We start from the raw sequence: 14,118 nt of genomic DNA, 5'->3' as shown, positions 1-14,118 counted from the left end.
AACTTCTCACCATGGCATCCCTAAGAAAAAAAGGTCACTTTCGACATCAGTAACCTTTAGAGAATGGTGCATTTGCTACACAGGTAGAAGAAGTCACGGTGCCCGGCACAGTCCTCCAGCTAGATCGAGAAGGTGACCGAGCTCAAATGTTGCTGCCAGGCGCTCCCCCGTGCTTAGCGTTTTAAGCTTTAAAGGCATTGCTTCGCTTTTTAAGCTTTAAAGGCGAGATGTGGCCCCAAGGCGTGGGTCCTGTGATCTTGAACACGCTGAATTTTACTCACGTAAATAATTCCACTGAAACCCCTGGCACTAGTAACACATGAAAAGGCAGGTCTTTATGTCGTGGGAGCAGGGCCTTGACTCCTTGTTTCTAAATGAGAGATTTCCTTAAAAAACACTTATGGTCACAAAAGGTTCTTTTCCTGGGTTTGTGACCAAGGAAGTATCTACATCTTAGTTTTACAGCTTTTGCATCAAAACACTGTTGCACAGCACCGAAACCATCCTGGTTAGCAGCCTAAGGTAAAAACATGACCATAATTTGAGTCACTGGCGAGGGAGCGCCGTGCTGCCCCGTGGGATCTGTCCCAGCGGGCGAGACCTCGTCCCGGCGGCTGCGAGGTGGGTTTGGGGCCATGGAGGAGCGGTCCGTCGCCCTGAGCGTGGTGCCGGGACTGCCGTGGGGCAGCGGATCCCCATGGCAGAGAGGTGGCTTCTGAGCCGCCTTTGCGTTAGAAACGTTGGGGAAAATCCTCGCGTTTTTAGACACGGAAGAAAATCGAAGTGGGGCTGTGACGCTACGGTCTCCCGCCTTTATATATTTCATGGTCTTTGTCCAAAGATGATACCGAATTAATAATGTGAGCAGTTAGCCCCACGTTTGGCTGTGATAGTACTTGGAGGCTTTCAAGCTGTGTAGGTGGCGAGCCCTTTGCTTCGGCGATGCACGGGGACGCCGTGGCGTGGCCGGGGGCTGCCACGAGCCGCCTCGAGGCCCTGGTTTTCGCGGCGGAGGCCGTGCGCGGCGGCGCGGGGATGGGCTGGCACGCGCCGGTCCCAGTGGCACGGCCTGACAGCCCGGCGTCACATGATGGCCGGCGGCTCCGGTGGCATCCCGCCGCTCCCGGGGGCCGGGCGCGGAGCAGGCCGCCGGCTCTCGCCCCCCCTTCCCGGTCCCGTGGAGCCGAATTCCTGACGGCCGCGGACGGTGGCGGCGCAGGAGCAGGAGCGCGGCGGCTGCCAGGGACGCGGGTCATGGGACTCGGCTCCTGCCGGCTCGCCGGAGGAGGAGGGTGGGCTGGAGGGACGCGCACGGTGGCCGAGGCAGCGCTTAGCCTCCCCGGGAATTAGATCCGTCTCCTCCGCAGCAAGGCGCTCGAACAGACAAAGGAGCTGGGAAAACGGCGATCTCCCCTTGAGCAGAAATCCCGGGCTATGCAAGCGGATGGAAGGGCAGGATTTGGGTCGCAAAACTCCCGGGCGGTGTAAATGGATCCTCGTGCAAATAAACGCCTCTGTGGGGCTGCAGCGAACTGCTTTCTTTAAGGTGGTTTTTGCGATCCGGTTGCTAGGATTAAGCCTTTTGCATTGCAGCATGGAGAGCCTTTTGTTTGAGTTAAATTCAGACCTCTTGATGTGTCACCTGACAGTCTTGTGGTTCGGGATGAATATGGCTCATTGCTATTATTAACCTGCTCTGGCAGCCGGGCACGCCGGGGCTCACGGGGATTTTGGAAAGTGGAACTGCTCGGGGGACGAAGATGCTTCCCAGGTACGATAAATGCACAGTTCTCGAGATTGCGTTAGTTTTTGGAGGCTTAATATTTTCAGTGTGATGAGAATATTTCTTTTCCAGAAATCTGGTGCTTTTAGAGAGTTTTTTTAAAATGATTCTTCCTATAATCGTATACTAATTGGCACCAATGTATTTTTTTTCTTCCTAAATTAATTCTGTCTGTTGTAATTTTGCAAAGGGGAGTTGCGGTCTACTTGAGTAACATGAAGCACTGCTCTTAATGTAACTGAAAGGAGCTGTTTTCCATTTGTGTAGGTTTTTTTTTTTTATTCAAGTAGGTAGTTCAGAAGAGCACATAAAGTTTGCGTGTGTGTGTATGTACATAGGTTTGCGTGTGTATGTGTGCTTAAATCATCTAGAAACTGAGCAGGTGGGTTTTTTTGAAATAACATGCACAAAACAGTCCTGAAAATATTTTATGAAATTACTGGTGTTGACTGTAAACTCTGAGGCAGTGTGAATTGCAGACTTACTCAACGTGTTGTGTCTTTAACAAAACCTTTCAACCTCCGTATTTTCAATATCACAATCCAGACTGTGATTAGCGTGGTGACTAGACTGCACCTAACCTGTGTGCGTTGTGTCTTTCTGCTTGCGGAGAGGCATCTGGCTCATGCGTTGGACTTCAGTGTATAAATTATGAGTCTTAATGAGAGCCAAGCGACTTGGAGGGGAGGAAAAAATGAAAACAAACTAAAGTCAGCTTCATATACAGTTAAAGAATCGAGCAGAGCCAAGGACGGTGGAAGCCAGCTGAAGTGCAGGTCCAAGTTTGCTGCACCGAGTGCGAAACATCTGACTGACGGGCTATGTGGCTCGGGCATGGTATGTGCTTAGTGTGAGCAGCACAAGTTTCCTGGGGCTCCAGTCGCGCAGCTATTCAAGGTGCGGATTGCTGAGCTGGTAAACGAGTGGGACAGATTTATAGGTGTAACCTATAGCCGAGCCCTGCTGCAGCGCCTGCCCTCCCGCGGGGTCGGGAAATGGAAAGGGGAAGGCTTGGGGGTTTTTCAAAGAAACTTTGTTCCTTGTGATACACCTTAAAAGCGCAGCCTCTGAAGGCAATGGCTATGTGGGTGGTGTCCCCAAGTTATCCAGCAGTTCTTTCAAGCAGCTCCTGTGACTCGTGGAAAGCCCCAGCCGAGGTGGCGGTGGCAGAGGGCAGCGTCACGCGAAGGGTGCGGGTAAGCTGCTCCGCAGTCGGCTGTCCCAGGCTCCCTCCGCGGCCTTGGTCAAGTCACCAACTCCCGTTTTCTCTGCAGAATCAGCACGCGTTCACCACAAGTGTCACACAACCCTGCAGTGACCTCAACTCTTATAAAGAAAATTGTCTTGCAAAATTTTTTCTAAGTATAGGGCCCGTGGTTTCTCTAGTTCAGGGATCTCCTTCCTCCTTGCAGCCTGATGGTCGTGTTATGTCACTAGCGTTTACGTGGAGTCTCTCGCTGAAAATGCCAACTTTGCAGATCAGTGCTGCAGTTTGGATCATCCTTATCAGTTGAATCCTGATAACGTTCTTCTGCGTTTCAGGTATTATTAGCAGAAAAATAAATAACCCCTCCAAACCTCTGTTAAAATTGCTCTGCTAATTGATCGCCTTCCAGAACTGGAGGCCCTGTATGGCATCGTTAACATGCCGTACATTCACGCTTCGGTTCCAATCGGTTGTGCTCTTTCAGAAATACCTGCACAGCTGTGTTTGCACGAGAATGGTCAAATAATAAGTGAATTGCTGAAGTGCAGTAAGAAGATATTAAAGTATATAGAATACCCTCGCTGAGTCCTATATACTCAGCTTTTGTCATGTCTTCTCAAAGCCAAAAGGAAATGAAAAGATCCAGTAACAGGTAATAGAAATGTGCAGGGGGATTTGGAAAAGGGCTCTCAGTCAGAGGTGGGAGTTGTGTGAGATGATGGTTGGACTGGAGCAGGACCGTTTGCCTTCTGCTTCTGTTTACTCTTCCCTGTAATAAAACAACTGCGGGATCCTAAACACTGCTTGGCCACAAATGTGCAAGTGAGTATACATCTGTATCTGCATGCATCTCCATGGAACTTGGGAATAATCTGCATATAAAAGATCGCAATAAACATATTAGAGTGGTCTCGGATTTATGATGTTCACTCTTCCAGACAGTATTTCTGCCAGACGTTTACATTTGGCAGAAGTTGGGTGGTTCTAAGCACTCCCATAATACCAGTAACAGTAAAAGAGGAAGAAGAGCATCCGCAGGCTTTCCAGCAGCACTGGTGGGTCCCTGTGTGTCCAGTGCTGACCGAGGGGGAGTCAAGGAAGCGTTTCTTTTCAGGCCGAAGGGTGTTTGTCAGCCCCTTTTGAATCAGCAGGGTGGTGCCGGGCGAGGTAGACCTGCCGTCCGCGCGGGGATGCCTGTTCCTGTCAGCCTTCTAAAAAGGTGCTAATATGAAAAACATGCAGAACAGATAAGCTAGCATAAACTATAAATATCATTTGCGTAGATGCTTTTAAAAATAGTTCCAAGTGATTCATCACCAGGCAGTTCTTATAACTATGAAACATGATGTAGGAAAACAATAGTTTGACTGATAGTTTCAAGTCACTTTTTCAATGGTTAGTCATATTCTTGTTTTGAGCATTTATACCTTTTAGCAAAATCTTTGACAATTGCTATCTGTTTAATATTTTGATTAGTTGCTTCAGTTGCTCTTCTTTTAGACTTCCAAAGTATCTGCGTTAATAATTAAAAAATAGTTGGATACTACCTAGGTTATGTTAATATGAAATTGTTTTAGAAGTAAAATCTTAGCTAAGAGGGGAAAAAAAAGTATTAAAGTAAACCCCTACTGTTATGAGAAAAGTTCTGTTCATTTTGTAGTGGAAAGAAGAAGGAAGGAATGTACTTGTTTTCGATTATGGAGGCAAGTCTTGCATTTTAATCGGTGGAGTGGTAACGAGGATTTGGGTGTCTGCTGTTTCACCTGCTAGAGCTTGCAGGTTAGGAGGAGTTTAGTAATAACAGTTTAAGAGCATTTGATTGCCCCTTGCTGAGAAGTGTCTGTGGCAGGAATAAATCCCAGGAATTAGATACATGACAAAATCTGTCCTTGGAGAAAATCTGGAGTTCTGGATTGCCGTGCAGCTCCTCGTAGTGCTGTCAGGAGGCGTTCAATGACTCTGTGAGCTGGAACCACCAATAACACCGAAGGTGCAAAGGCAGGAAAACCAAACAGGTGAGAGAGGTAAGAGCTGAACACCAGCGAGGCCGCAGGGCTTTTGCAGCAGCGTCAGTGCAAGGGAGCCGTGAGAGGGGGCACCTGGCCTGGCTGAGAGCCCACCCCACCACCCAGGGGGGCTTCCAGCCCCTCGTGGCCCCTTCCCGGGTGCCGCTCGCCCCGTGGCCGCGTGGGCATCGTGCTCGCCCTGCGGTGCTGGTGGGCCGGAGGAGGGTGGGCAGGTCCCTTTAAGCTCGGGACGGATTTATGGCGGATTAAAGTGACCGTAAAGCCACAGCCTAATAAGATTTGCAAATATTTGTAACGTACTGAGAATGCATTTGACTAGTGATCCATCCAGACTGGATTCTGCAAATTGCTTGTACCCCGGCTGCTCCCATATTTAGTCGGTGGCCAATAGGACTGATGTTTGGCTATTCTTTTCCAAATATTTGTTACAGTCCATTTTAGCAATGTGTTTGATTTGATTACAGCAATGTCCAGTGAAATTCCCTCTGCTAGCTTGCAGCCCACGAGGAGAACCTCACCATTCTCCCTTGCTAGGCTCCAGGGTCCAACCTGTCCTAGGTAAAAACTAAAAACTTATTTTCTGCTGCATTTTTCAGATTTAAAGAGATTGGGTTTTACATGATTGGCTTCTGAAGAATTGCAGCCAGCATTTACACATCATGATTTGGGAGCACCCCATTTCTTAACACCTTTCTGTATGGATTGTCACTTGCACAGTGGAGATCTCCACAGGACTGGTGTCCTGCTCAAAAGTAACTTACTTTTCACGACTTCTTCTCTTGCTCCATGCACGAGCTCAGAGTCCTAACTTTGAGACAAAGTCACAGTCACTTGCACAAGTGAAAAGATTGTGGTGTTTTTTTTATATATATACCATCAGTTCCAAGGAAAGATCAAAGAGCAGTAGATAGGTCATGGAGGAAGAGCTCCTTGCTAAGAGCACTGTCATTTCCAGAGCAGTGTGGGAGACGGCGAGTCACCTTTCATTAGCGTTACCAGAACACGTGGTTCTACATCTCCTAGTTTTCCTGTAAAAATCTCAAGAAAGCATCAGTTAAATGTCAAAGTTAGTTTCCATTTATAAACAGAACTAATTATATTCAGAAGATCTAGGTCACTCTTCATCCAGCTGAAGAGCAGCGCTGGAGTGTTGCCCTGTTTTATTTGTTTTGAGAACGTGCCCTGCGTATTGCGCACTGGAATTTATGTGTTTCTGGGGGTAATCTATCTAGATACCAGACTTAATGGTACTTTAAAGCTAGGAACGAAAGCAGAGCTCCTCCGCGGCGTTTCCGGCAGGAGCCCGTGCCGCGCGGCGAGGAGGTGCTGGGGCTGCCTCTGTTTACTGTCTGCCTGAGCGAACTTTCCCCCAGCTCTCCCAGAGTGTCTCCTGGTTTGGGAAGTGGCCCGCTCTTGCCAGGGAATATTTTTGCAAGGCTAAAATGTGCTTGAGGACTGTATTATGTAACACAGATAACACTCACTTGGAACGGTCACAAATTATGATTTGTGGTATCTGCTGAATACTTGTCTAGAGAAAGTTAAAATGTCACATGAAGAAACTGAGAAGTAAACAGGCTCTTGTTACCTTGATCACATATGTTGCTGAATACAGCAGGAGTTTTATATTTAGCTTTCTCTCCCCTTAGTGTGTAATCTGCTCTTGGAGCTCTCTATAAGCAGACTTCCCTAAGATCTGGAACAGTTACTGCTCTTCTTTGCCAGTAATTTCAAAGTCAAATATCAGAAGTACTAGATAATGGAAGACGTGCTTTTGTCTGAGTGCGGAGGAGATTTAAATGTAGCGCAAGGGTGGAGCGAGCCATAGTACCTTTCTGGCAAGCAGGCCGTTGTTATTATCACATGCTGTTTGTTTATAAGAGCGGCAGCGGCCCAACTCACGGAACGAGTTTCCGGACTTCCACCGATTTCACTTAAACATAAGGAGGTGGTTCCTCCTGGAAGCCAGTTTATCCAGCAGTCTCTTATCTCCAGCTGAGGTCAGGCCCTTCTCTAGTCCCTTCGAGCCTCTCACTTAATAACTCTCTCCAAATATGCATCAAGCAATATGGATTTTGTTTTCCTATCTCTTCTGAAGTGTGGGAATGGGCTGGTTAGCAGAGGCCCCTGCTAAATGTAAACTCTTCTCTGAGTTCTTCATCTTGCCAAATGCTTCTTTTTGGTGCAGAACTTGTTTGCTTGCCAGTCTGCTCTTCATGTGACCCGGCCCCTGGGGGACGACGCTTGGCTTTAGGGGCCCTCCCAGCCAAGTTGCAAGGCTCTTTGCTCCCCGATCCAGACATTGAGTTATTTCAGTTTCAAATTGCTCAAGCTTTTTTCTTGTAATAAGTTGCTTTTGACGTTTGTTGCACAGTATCTTCTGTGCAGCTTCTGTTTTTCTCTTCTGTTGCTAAATGGTGGGGCTGAGATGAGGAAATGGATTTCCTCTTCCAAGAGACCGAGTAACTGTATGTGCTGACATTTAGTTTTACCCAGCTGGTACTACACAAGTTGTAAAGCCCGTGAATTTGGGTTGGACGTTCTTAAAAATTTTCAGTGGGTGTTGGTGGCTTTGTATCCTTCATCGAAGGCTGGAAAGTTCCAGGTCCTCGTTCTGCTCTTCTTGGTGTTCGTTGCATGCCAGCGCTGCTTTCCTGGTGGCCAAGGATAAGTAGATAGAGTTTCACTTGATCTAGGAAATGGCTTGTGACTCGCTGAAAGGTGATTCCTGTTGATTTCATGGATAGCGCAGACATCTCATTTCTTAGCTTCCAGGAACAGAAAAGGTATGAGTAAACCTGGCTTCCTGAGCCATGGGGTAACAGTCTTTGCTGGGCTGGTTGGTAATATTTGGGGGTTGCCTGATGTGGGATTGGTCTCGTTTGTTTTAATGTGTCCTATGGTGTCACAGTACATGTCCTTTCCATTCTGCTTAGGATGCAAAGAATTTTGTTCTGGACATTAAAAATTTAAGGTCTATGATGCAACCATAAAATCAAGATCACATGCATTTATATTCAAGTCTGAGCCCTGCAAGTTCTCGCTTTGCAGAGAAGTCAGTGGGCACGAGGGAAGGCAGAGGCTCGTGAAAGCTCCTTTCCACGTTACTGGCCGCAAGAGCTGTTTGGGAGTAGATGTGTTAGAAGAGGACCACCACACGTGTTCTTATGTGCTTTCTGCCACCCCATGCAGCAACATGGCCTTGCATCACGGTAGCCAAAGTGGGGATTATTCCTGTGTCTGGATACAGCAATCGCATCATCTGTAGTCAGGACCAAGCTACATCTGGCTCTCTGTTCCCACAGTATTGTGGCATATATATTAGAATAAATGCTGAAGTGCATAATACTGCAGTTATTTCTATAAATGTAAGTTACTGCAGTGTTTTGGGTACCTGAAGACGGGTAGGAGAGGTATTCTGCGTTTTTTTCATATGTGGGGTTCAGTGCTGATGGTGCGTTGTCAACCCAGAGGTCTAAAAACGGAAACTCCAAATGCAAAAAATCAAAGGGTCTGATGAAATGACATTGTGTTTGCTGGATTTTATGTTTTAATAAAGTTGGATGTGTAGATAATGTAGAAAGAGCAGTGTAATAAAGAATTGTTGTAATTAATACTTCTGATCTCTTATTTTTCATTAAAGCTGGCCTTTGCCGGAGTTTGACCCAAGTCAGATCCGACTCATTGTGTATCAGGACTGTGAAAGAAGAGGGCGGAATGTCTTATTTGACTCCAGCGCTAAGAGAAAAATAGAGGATGTTTCAGTGTCGGTGAGTATTTTAATAATTTACATGGTTACGTTCTATATGTTTTTTAAATTGATGATTGGGTAAGTCACAAATACTCTGTTTTATTCATATTAACATTTAAACTTTGATTATATTCAGGGGTAAATGTAAATGCATATTAAATTGCAAATTATTCAAGCTTCAGTAACTTCACCCTAGCAGCTTTAAATATTGCAGTGATCTGTTTATTCCTGGGCTCTCCTACTTTCTGCCCTTTCAAAGAGAGGGGTTCTTCCGTGGCTGCAGGAGGCAACGCTGGGAGGCTGAGGCAGTGCAGAATTTGGTGTTTATCGAAAGGTTTGTGTGGCATGGCTGCTTTCTGCAGCGGGGTCTGCCCTCTGAATTGGAAAGTCCTCCTAGTCCTGTCTCCTACCTCGTCCTGCTTGGTCAGCTTTTACCAGCTGTTGTTTCTATGCTTTGCTGACACAAAGTTACTTGAAAACTTTTCTTTGGGGCTTTCTGTTTGGCATGGTCTGTTTGGTAATCTATTAATTGAAATTATAATGGATGCAGCCAGATGAGGATATTTCCGTGTAGGAGCTCTGGCCAGAAGATCTCATTTCTAGCCACAGTGCTATGCTAAGTGGTTCTGTGAGCTTGGACACTTTATTTAACTGTTTTGAACTTCCTTTTCACCATCTCTAAAAACGTTTGCAAAGTGTTTTAAGCTAGACAAGCAGAAAGCACTGTGTGAATTGAAACTTGGGGTCACAGTTGCTTTTTCCCATAGGACCTCATGAAGTTCTGTAAGCAAGAGTACACAAAATAACATTTTATCCCCAAGCCCTGATTTTACTGTTGGATATTGGAGTACAGCTAGAAGAGAGTCTTCATCCCTCATTGAAAACTCTCCAGCCTGTTGCTGAATGCTGCCAGCCTGGTGCTTCTCATCCCGATCCTCGGCCCTTTCTTCTTCCACATATGTTATCCTCTGGGAGTCAGTCTGTGTGTCACGGGCACTGACTTCCAGGATTTTCCATAGCTGACATGAGCACATCCATAGACACAAATCAAGATCCCATTTTCCTTGTTCTTTTTGAGAATTTGGGAGGTAAAACGAGTGTAACAAATGTTGAACAAAATGCATCTTTCTTTTTAAATTGCACTTGTTAGCATGGCTTTATTAATTTGTAAGTTCCTATTCTTCTAGGTGTTCTTGCCAGGAAAACAGAGGTTTTTAAAGACAAGATATCTTTGAAAAGGTTTATTGATACGAATTATTGGCCTTGCTTATTACTATTACTTTATTAATAGAAAAGACTTTGTACAGTATGAATCCTCTTGCTGTATTTCTTTTGATTTCTCGAGGGCCTAAAACCTCTCTAAGATAGATCTGTTCTTGCATGGTGAATTTGCAGCCTTGACTGCTTGGGTTTATTTCAGAAAGGTAGTTGACTGTGACAGCTTACTAGCAGCAGAATAGATGGCTGATAATGAATCTAACATGATTCCATATTCATCCCTTCTTTTTTTTTTTCTTCATTAAAGGGGAAAAGGGGTGGGGAGGAATAATCAGCTGCATTCACGGTCCCTGTGCGATGAGTATGTGAGGCTGGTGGAGGAAGACTGGTCCCAGACTAGTTGGAATGCTTAGTACGAGTCTCTGGTAACTTGATATACTTCATTTTTTGTCATATTATCAGACTTTGAAAAGGAATATATTGAAATATTTTCTTGCCATGATATCTACCTTCTGCAGCACTCAGATAACGTCATCTCGGGCAAAACTTTCCTCATAAAACAAAACTTTGCAATAGCAGGAACATTATGCAGGTAAAAACGTGCACAAGAGTCCTCGGCTGAGCTTGCTGTAAGCTTAGTACAGACTTGTACAGTTAGCAGTACATACTGGCCATTTTCAAGGAATTGCATTGTTTATTTTTCTCGCTCTTTATCGTGATTTTCATTAACCAGGACACACCCTGCCTATACAAAGCCCGATCTTGGCTCTAAGCACATTCCAAGGCACTCTTGCCCTTTTGCAGCAAGACGTGTGTGGGCTGGGTGCCCTCCCTCGTGAAAGGGTATCTGTTAACAGCCTCACAAAAGCCAATGCTTTCTGCATCTCACCCCCCCAGTTTCCTAGTGTGATTTATACCTCTGGATTTACGAATCGTCTAAGGGGGATATCTGCAAAACACGCCAAGCAGCGGCCAGACTGATCTGATTGCAGTCTAATCGGTTTAATGCAGGGAATCTGTATGTAAGGTGCCTTTTTTTTGATATTGGTAGCTGTGCAAGAGCTCTTCATTTCCTATTTTCTGTTGTTTCCGAGAAGGGGAATGAAATAGTTTCATTGAGAGCAATTATAATTTAAGAGTCGTATGCCTGAAGCAGTGTGAGATACACTTCTCTCTATTCTATATATCCGTAATCTCGGTATATGTCAAGAGCTCTGTGCAGTGGACCAAGGCTAAGTATGTATGACTCAGCCGTTCAAATTCTGTAACTTACCAAATTTAAGGAGCATCAGAGGAAACTTTTCCAGAGACATGTTTCAGGATGTAAAATAACAGATTTTCACTTTTCAATGGAGGAAAAATGCAGAGCTTGTCCTGAGATTCGTAGTGTCCACTAAGCTAGGCTCATTGCTGGGTGCACATTATTTTTCAAGGGCGTGTGAATACAACAGAAATGAGGATTGCATTGCATATTAAATCAGCCTCTTTTCTTCTTGTCTTGAATAAAGCTAAGTATTAGGTTAAAAAGAGTTTTGGGAGGGCATATTGCACAGACAGACGGAAGGCAGTTGAGAGGTTTCCAATATCTCCATTAAAATGTTTTAATTGTGACAAAAGTGGAAAGGAAATATGTAAGTATTTTGCATTAAATCTGCATTTAAATAAATAACTTTCATTACAGAGATTGTAACTCTGCTGGAACTATAATTCTGAAATTTACACAGCAATATTAAATTTCTTGGCTTTCCAGGATTTCAGGACTGGAGGGAGATAGGAACAGTAAATAAACCTGCTTCGCCGTTGGCTCGTTATGCATGTTTCCTAATTTTGGGGGTCCTGCTACGGTAGGTGCCTGTGCTCCGCACTCTGTTTCACGGGAGGAGCGATGCTTTCCCTGCGCAGACAGAGTTAAAGTCGCGAGGGAAGCTGAGAAGCAGCCTGGTGACCTGGAGGCTGCAGGCAGCGAGAAGGTCGGCCAACCGCCGCACCGGGCATTTCCACCTTGCCGGGCAGCCCGGGCGCTCGGCACGCGGCCCGAGGCTCCCTTTGGCGAGTCCCATACCTTTTTTGGTGCTGAGCACAAGCGGTCCTTCCCCCGGTTTGCCGGGCGGCCGCTGCTTAGCCAGGCCCTGCGAGCAGGTACCTGCCACGGGCTCTCCAGGCTGCCGCCCCGCGAACCCGGGACGTGGGCTGGCTCTGCTGTCGGAGGCTGGCAGGGCATCTCTGCTCAGCCCTGTGACTCGAGATCATGAGCAGATGCATCAGACCGGCATTTGCATAGTGCGTGTGCGAGGGCAGCATGTGATAGGAGAAGTGAGCGTTGCTCATGCCTTCACCAAGCAGCCTTGGTCCACACCCAAACACCTTCCTCCCCTGGATTTTCTCAGTTTCTTGGATCGTGAAGTACTTCTGCCGGCAGGCTGGTGGGGCTGAGCCACGGTCTCCTCTAGGGAATTGCTTCGGTCTGTACCTCGTGCAGATGAGTGCCGAGTTTCTGGTGGCACCGTGTCACCGGACTTGCAGGTGATGGTGTTATGACCTATGACTGATTCGTGCGGGTAGACTCATTTCTGTATCTGTCTGCTGCTCTTCCCACAACATCTCCCCACCTGCTTCTGCTCCCACGTACCCACCGGTCCCGTCAGGCCCCCGCGGCTCGGTTCCTGTGACTGCGCGGGGCCCGGAGCAGACCTACCTGGGCAGGCGCCTCCTCGCCGAGCTGCCCAAGCCGGGAGACGTGCGTGAACCCAGGCGCTCCTTCGAGACCCGCGCTGCTGGGCCTGCTTTGAGTTTCCCATCAAGCATGACAAGCAGCTCCTTTCCCTTTCCGAGGGGCAGACGCCAGGTGGCCTGGCCAGCGCTGGGCTTTCGGCCTGCGTTTCCTGGCGCTTAGGCTGAGTGCTTGGCTTGTCAACCTTGACGCCGCGCTCGCGCCAGCCTGGTGCAGAGCCGGCACGGTGCCGTGTCGTGCTGCCGTGAGGCACGTGAGCTGTGTGGCCACAAATGTCAGCGTGCAGAGACCAGCTGAAATGGAGGCATTTACCTCCAGGGGCCGGCAATCGGATGGGGTGAGGATGCCGCAGAAGCGGTGCCGCAGGAGAGAAGTGGGGGTAAAGCGAAGCAGCAGCTGCGAGGGGACCTTGCATCAGTGCTCTCCTCCGAGCAGGCTGAATGAGTTCGGGGTTGTTTGTTTGCTTTTTAGCTGTCTAGTTCAGCTACTTGTTTTCTTTTTCTGTTGTCCACTGGTGATTTACGCCAAGGGAGCGTTGGCCCTTAGAGGTTTGACTGGCGAGAGGTGCTGGCTGACATCTAAGAAGCTGAAAGATTTACCGAGTCTAAAGGTCGGCTTGGAGGAAGGTGTGGAGTCCGGCGGGGAAGGAGGGGTGCGGAGGGACCAGGAAACCGAGACGGAGCAGGGAGGAGGGGAAGCAGGAGCCCACCGGTGCACGGTGCCGAGCCGGGAGCAGGAGCCTGGGTGGTGCCTGCTGTGAGCGGGAAAAGCCAAGGGATCGAGAAAGGGAAGTGGCCTGTTTCCATGAGGCAGAGAAGGATTTTCAGAAGCAGTTTTTTTTGAAGAAACGAAAGAGAAAGAGAGGGATTTGTGAGGTGAGGAGATAAGAAAGAGTTTCAATAGCCCAACCAAAGGATTTGAGATCTAGGGGTGCAACTTTGAAAAAGAGACTGGACTTAGATTTTGGGGAGCAGGAAGTTCATTTTTGCCATGTCACCTTGTCATCTTTAATTTGGGATAATTTAACTAAAAGGTCATATGACATTTGATCTCCAATTTTGGCAATTTCTTTTACTCCCAGTGTCTCATTTATCCCAAAGCAGTAAATTGGCATGCTGGTTTAAACGAGCCAGGATTAGCCACGTGTTCTAATGTACTGCAGCCCTGGAGAAATGTCGAGCAGTAAATTGCTGGAGGGATTAGTAACGGGATAGTGAGCCTTTTGCCTTTGGGTGACTCATGTGAAATGGAGACTGTGGCCTCTATCTAGTGCTCAGTGGACAGGTTTCCAGAGAGCCAGGCTGAGGAGACAGATGCAGATGCCAGTGGTGAGTAGCACGGAGACGGAGTCCCACCTTCCTGGCTCTGCTCATTCTCCCTGGACAGCAGTGGGAGATTACC

At 47.3% G+C, this 14,118-nt stretch overlaps 1 protein-coding gene across 3 annotated transcripts in view; it reads left to right on the top strand.

Moving 5' to 3' along the window:
- Window positions 1-14,118, top strand: part of FNIP1 (folliculin interacting protein 1) — a 68,750-nt gene that overhangs the window by 22,664 nt on the left and 31,968 nt on the right. For 2 of the 3 annotated variants that reach the window (XM_064521152.1, XM_064521151.1), the window contains exon 2: window positions 8,661-8,787. In XM_064521152.1, the coding sequence (XP_064377222.1) occupies window positions 8,661-8,787 (127 nt within the window). Of the gene's footprint in view, window positions 1-1,323; window positions 1,772-8,660; window positions 8,788-14,118 lie in introns of those variants that run through there. The other variant, XM_026118221.2, reaches the window with a different exon arrangement.

Source organism: Dromaius novaehollandiae, chromosome 15 (assembly GCF_036370855.1).
Source record: "Dromaius novaehollandiae isolate bDroNov1 chromosome 15, bDroNov1.hap1, whole genome shotgun sequence".
In the NCBI taxonomy this organism is placed as follows: Eukaryota; Metazoa; Chordata; class Aves; order Casuariiformes; family Dromaiidae; genus Dromaius; species Dromaius novaehollandiae.
Note: the sequence above shows the minus strand (reverse complement) of the source record. Positions and strands in the feature narration are given on the sequence as shown.